At 31.9% G+C, this 6,357-nt stretch overlaps 1 protein-coding gene across 2 annotated transcripts; it reads right to left on the bottom strand.

The window, feature by feature from the left end:
- Positions 1 to 519: 519 nt before the first annotated feature.
- Positions 520 to 5,390, bottom strand: LOC122280830 (ubiquitin-conjugating enzyme E2-17 kDa-like). 2 transcript variants are annotated; one of them, XM_043091877.1, is made up of 5 exons: positions 5,255 to 5,390; positions 2,933 to 3,009; positions 2,273 to 2,400; positions 1,557 to 1,661; positions 520 to 769 (listed from the first exon to the last, which is right to left on the bottom strand). In XM_043091877.1, the coding sequence occupies exons 2-5, from the start codon at positions 3,000 to 3,002 to the stop codon at positions 626 to 628; spliced, it is 447 nt and encodes a 148-aa protein (XP_042947811.1). In that variant the 5' UTR covers positions 3,003 to 3,009; positions 5,255 to 5,390; the 3' UTR covers positions 520 to 625. The 2 variants fall into 2 exon arrangements, with proteins under 2 accessions (XP_042947811.1, XP_042947812.1); XM_043091878.1 differs by lacking the exon at positions 5,255 to 5,390 and adding an exon at positions 5,075 to 5,215.
- Positions 5,391 to 6,357: the final 967 nt, after the last annotated feature.

The following is a 6,357-nucleotide window of genomic DNA, read 5'->3' as shown; positions in this document are numbered from 1 at the left end:
ATAGATTAGCATTGTGCATGCAAAGAGTGCGGAGTCCATGGACCATCGATCATCTACTACTTCTTGTGAGATTGCTATAACCTTGTAGGATGAATTCTTTACTCAAGTCAGACTAACTTGGGTGATGGATGATCGATCTCCTAACTGCTTGGAGAGGTATTCAGGGTAGTTCTCATATTGCAGTAATATGACAAATGGTCTCAATATGCCTATGGTGTTGTATTTGGAAGGAAAGAAATGAAATGAAAGAAGTTTCGAAGATCGAAAGAGATCAATAGATAAGCTTAGAAAATTATTTTTCAATACTTTATTCCATTGGTTAGTTGTAATTGATTTTAATGGAATGATCTTTCATCAATTTCTTATATCACTAAACTAGCACACACAAGCGATACTCTTGTATATGTTCTGTATGCTTTGGCTTTTGCCTAGTCTTATGATCAATAAAACTTTGTTTATCAATTAAAAACAGATTATAAGAATGCAACAACAGAAATACGAATGTACAAACAAAACTCAAATTCTAAGAACCCTTGTATTCATATAAAAGGATAAAGATTCATTAAGATAATAGATGGAAAAATCAAAATTATTAAAGTATATATTCATCTTGATTACAAGAAAATTAAGAGCTGGCATATTTCTCAGTCCAAGTTCGAGCAGTAGCCTCATACTTGGCTCTGTCGGTCTTGTACATGTGAGCAATCTCAGGGACAAGAGGATCATCTGGGTTTGGATCTGTAAGCAATGAGCATATTGACAATAGCACCTGTCACCAGTACTTGTATTAGACGGACAAATTATTTCTTTAGTCAGCACGAAATAAAGGGAAAATTATATTTTGCACTCTCAAACTATCACTGTTTTTTTGGTTTGTATATACAATACTTAAATCGTCAATTTTTACACCCAAAACTGTCAAAATTTAGCAACTTAACTAAAGGATTAATATGGACGTGTCACATATCCTATTTTCATCAATCTAAATTGTCATATCTTAACCAAGTGAGCAAATTGCTAAAATTTGGAGCTTTAAGGTGTAGTTTGGCAGCTTGTAGTTTAGGGTATAAATTCTTTTTATAGGTAGTTGAGGAATTGAAAAAACAATGGTAGTTTGATGGAGCGAAACATAGTTTTCTCTATGTTTATTATATATATTAGAAGTGACTTTTTACAATGTCAAGCCCAACAACCAAAACATCTAGAGTTGGGATTACCAAACCTAATAACCAAGAAGAATCGCATAGGTAAGAAACTAAAGATATCAGAAAAAACCCCAAGGGGTGGTCCAAGTGGTGAAGGCCAAGACTCCTTAGTCTTGGGATATCACTCCCTTCAAGGTCTAAGGTTCAACATCTCATGGGTATAAACAATCCTTTGGAGCCACACCGCCTAATGAAAAGCCACCGATTTAACCAATTCTGTGTAAGGAAAATTCTGAGGGTGCGGTACAAGGGACCAGGGTTTACTCTGCAGAGGTGGGTCCAAAGAGCCCTGCCTTGGAGAGATTCCCCGACATCAAAATAATATATATATATATATCAGAAAAATAATACCTTAGAAACTGTAAGAGCAGGGCTCCACTGCTCTTTAAGAATATCAAGGCATATACTTCCATTGCTGTTGATGTTAGGATGGAAAACCTTTGTTTTGAAGGATACCTGCCAAAGCATTAAGGTTGTTTCGTGAAATATCCCTTAAGTTATCTATACGCTCAAAGCATGAAGAGATTTTACTATTCACAAGTGCCTACAGATAATCAAACGCCAACTGTTGAAAAAATCAAAGAGTCCAACATGTTACTAGAGCATAAAAAACAAATAGTACTCCAGATAATACAGGTAATGAATTTGCATTCAAGGACCAAACCGATAATTTCATACAATTAGACTACATCAAGGAAGTGCAACCTCCACGGATTATTTTTTTATTTCCAGCCAATTTCTGAATAAAATTGGGAAAAATAGAGAGAGAAACAACTGCATTTAAAACAAGAGACTATGAATCAGCTGGGATCATTAACATTGTATTATGGCATAATGGTCAATTCACTAACCAAGGTGTCATGACAATCGAAAGAACACTTGCACTTATATTAAAGTATATATAATATTCTAAATTCAAATTATATCCCCTTACAAATATGATCCACTACATCTTGCAAAGGAAAGTAACAAATAAAATTCAAGGCATGCACACACGGGAAGACAAGTGTAGTGATACGGATGGAAACACCTCAAACCTCTACATTCATAAAGGAGTAATTCTTTACCTTTGGTGGCTTAAATGGGTAATCTGGTGGGAAGTGTATGTTTACCAAGAACAAACCCCCAGCATAAAGGCTATCCTGTGGGCCAATTATTGTTGCTTGCCAATGAAACATGTCTCGTCCAACAGGGCCTGTAAACATGTAAAACTTGAATGTTATGAAATACTATTTAAATAGACGAGAAACATTCCATATAACATAAAATCAGTTTTTTATTTTTCCAATGTTTGTGCAAGCATTATGGGTTTTAAGTCTGACAATGCTGGGAGCCTCAACTTCCAGCTATCAGATAAAAAGGCCTTCTGTGTTGAGAGAGAGTTGAGGGCCCTAGCTAACTAGTATCTTGGACAATCAAAGTAATCCTATGAGGTATATCCATCCAATTTTCTGAAGGCATTATGAAAAGTTACATTATGTTAAAATTCCAGAATTAGCTCTATACTGTTACCATAATAGACACTGCATTATTATGGATCTTCAGAAATACATTTGCAGACAAACAAAATCACTTCTACTACACAAGTGATAAGTCAAATATTTTTTATAAGTGCGCCTCTTTCGCAATTTATCATTAAAAATACTTCATCAAGCATATAGCGCTATGGTAAATGCCAACAAACATAGAAGTGGATTAAAAAAACAATGAGAAACTTGGGCACGAACCAGCACTGCAAGAAACAGGAGGGTCCTTCTGCAGATCCTTTAGCTCCTTACTAATACGTTTTGCAGCCATCACAGATCTGTAGATTTTGGAACACAAAAAAGGGGTTCTAACTTCTCACTCCTATAATATCTTTAGTCAAAAATATTTTAAAGAAAATGAAAAACAGGAAATCATCAATTATCGAAAGATAAATTATGACACAGAAAATGAGGTCCATCACACCACAAGATCAATTTTCTAAACATAAAGAAACCGCACTCCATTTTAAGCTTTTTAAAAGATTATGGGTTCAAATGAGGCACAACCCCATGCCATTCTGCAGATTGGAATACAACCATCAATAAATAATTAGTGGCTTGCCATCACTGTGGTTACCGATGACATATAATAAGAAGGAAATATGAGAAATGCCCAAACTAAAGTCTGGCACAATAAAAATGATTCTAAATTAAAACAGTACAAATAAATATATAGGTCGGAATTTGATGGAAAAAAATCCAAAAAAACAGGTGAATTTCCCCAAAAATATAAAAAAGGAACTGATCTGTTAGGCACAGGAACATACATAAAAACAATAACTAGTCGTGACACATGCACTCAATTGCATTCAATTGAGAAGCCTTTTGTCTATCAAGTGCAAAAATTACAGTGCTGTTATTTTATATCATTAATTTGACTTTTTTGCTCAGGTTCTTCATGAATATATCTGGTACCAAAAGAAAAAAACATATTGGTCATGAGTGAAAAATTAAGGTGCTATATACAAACAAAAATTAGTTGTGACACATGCACACATTGAATATAATTACTCCAAAAGGCCAACAAAAAAAGAGGCATTGCATTCAATTGAGAAGCTTTTGTCAATCAAGTGCGAAAATTACAGTGCTGTTATTTCATATCATTAACTTGACTTTTTTCTCACGTTTTTCATGATATATCTGATACCAAAAAAATAAACATATCGGTCACATGAGTGACTAATTAATGAGCTATATGAACATTGTGAAAAACAGAACATGTTGAGTATTAATTTGAGCAATGTTATAAAAGAGGATATTAATTGTAGTGGGAAAAGACAGAGATGCCCAGATGATATATACTTGAGCAATCTTTATACCAGACAAAATTAAAATAAAGAATATAGAGCAATATCAACAAAATTATATTGCAATTTGTGAAGATTTCAGAATAAACTATCAGAAAAACAAAGAGCATCAGATAACACAAAAATGTAGAATTCTCTCAAACTCTGAAATATAATTCGTAATACTACAAAGAATATACATCCAAAATCACCATAGAGAGGGCAGAAGCAAATACATCCCAAGTGATATTTATCTTACAAAAAACAGCAGTATAATCAAGTTTCTGTACAAAAATGCCATCAGTCATAGCCATATAATTTTTTAAAAAGAAAAAGAAAGTAAACATGGGATGATTCTTTATTACCATGGCATATAATAGACGTATTTTATTGAGATTTATGTATTCCTACAACCGGCTACAAGATATAGATTAATTAATGTCGAATAAACTTTACACATGTCTTCATATCATGCATAAACCGATATTATTCTCAACTCCAATTGACTACTAGTACGCAAAAAGCCCCCTGCCGAATGTAAATCACCACTACAACAAAGTGCACATATATTCAGATAGAAACAGCAGTACAATCATGCAAATGGAATTCCATTATTCAAAAACAGCAAAATTACGTTGGCAGACATCGTAAGGACATTATATATGCTGTGTTGGACAATGTGTTTCTTGAATGAAATGACCCACTACTTTGGACCGAATAAAGACCAAAACTCAATTAAAAAGAAGAAGAAGAAGAAGAAGAAGAAGAAAGAAGAAGAAGAAGAAGAAGAAAGAATAAAATACCAAAACTCGACGTCAGTCACCTAGCGAATGACAAAATTACTTCCTAGGATTTCGCGACGCACTAAACTATATAAAAACAAAAGCTTTTTACACATACAAAGAAGTAACATCAAACACCTCAAGACAATCACATATATACAAATTCCTCGTAGAAAACAATGATCTCTCAAAACTAGAAACCAAAATAATTTTAAAACAAAACATATTCTGTAAAAACAAACTGAAGAAAAACCACGTAAGGTCAAGAAGTAAACCTTCAACTAGACTGTGACCGTTTATCAAGAAGAAAAGGGCAACAAACACGTATAAATCCTAAAGGAACGTTAGATTTTGATCAACCAGCAGCCCCTTAAACCCTGAATCCACGACCAAGCAAATGAAAAACATTGTTTCTAGAGAATATGGAGAAGATCGTAAATACAGAGGGAATGTACCTCGGACTGATGAATGGTTACAGTTTCAGTGGGGACCAGATAGATTCGAGGACGACGATGGGTCTGAGAGTTCTTTTCGTTTCTTTTCGTCTGGGATTCCTAGGGCTTTGAGCGGACGTGCTTTTATGGGTTTATGTATAGAGGCCGCATGCTTAATTTTTTTTATTATATAAATAATAAGAAAAGTCCACTAAAGAATATAACTATTGAATTAGGTATTTAAATAAATAAATTAGATATAATTATATTAAATGCATTAATTAGATATAATTATATTATAAAAACAAGAATGTGTAAAATCTATTCCAAATAGAATCATATGTACTACCATAAGAAATCCATTATTTCTAAAGAGAAATGCCAAAACTTCTAATGTATTTTGAAAAAAATTGAATAAGTACAATGCAATCATTTTGAAAAAGAATAATTTGCTATTAAAAAATTAATTAGTTTATGTAGATTCTGTATTTAAAAACAGGGTTAACTAATTGATGTCCAGCTATCAGACATCAAGATAATGGGCTGGTTTGGATTTAAATATATAATGAAATGATTTTAAATGAAAGATAAAAGTTGAATTAAATATTGTTAAATATTATTTTTTTAATATTATTATTATTTTGAGATTTAAAAAAATTGAATTATTTATTATATTTTATGTAAAAATCTAAAAAAATTATAATGATAAGATAAAATAAAATGAAACATTTTACAAATCTGAATGGAGCTAAAGAATATAATTAGGAGTTCCATGAGCAAACATTTATGAGACTGGATTATTTATGAGCTTTCGGATTCTTTGAATAGAGTAATGTTTTAGCATTCTCAAGAATGAAAGATTAATATTGATTACTTTTGAGAATACTAAAAGATTACGAGCCTGTTTGGGATTGAATTTGAAAATTTTAAAAATGCTTTTAACTGTATAAAAAAAATTAAAAAAAAAATGATATATTTTATAAATTTATAAAAATTGTTTTAATCGTCTAAAAAAGTTGAAAATCTACTTTTTTAAAAAGCATCAAATTGAAACTTTTATTGAAAAGTTCATGTAGATAACTATATATTTTTAAAAAATTAATATAACTAACTTTAAAAGTACT

The sequence above is a fragment of the Carya illinoinensis genome, chromosome 11, assembly GCF_018687715.1.
Source record: "Carya illinoinensis cultivar Pawnee chromosome 11, C.illinoinensisPawnee_v1, whole genome shotgun sequence".
Classification (NCBI taxonomy): domain Eukaryota; kingdom Viridiplantae; phylum Streptophyta; class Magnoliopsida; order Fagales; family Juglandaceae; genus Carya; species Carya illinoinensis.
This window is presented reverse-complemented; position numbering and strand designations above follow the sequence as displayed.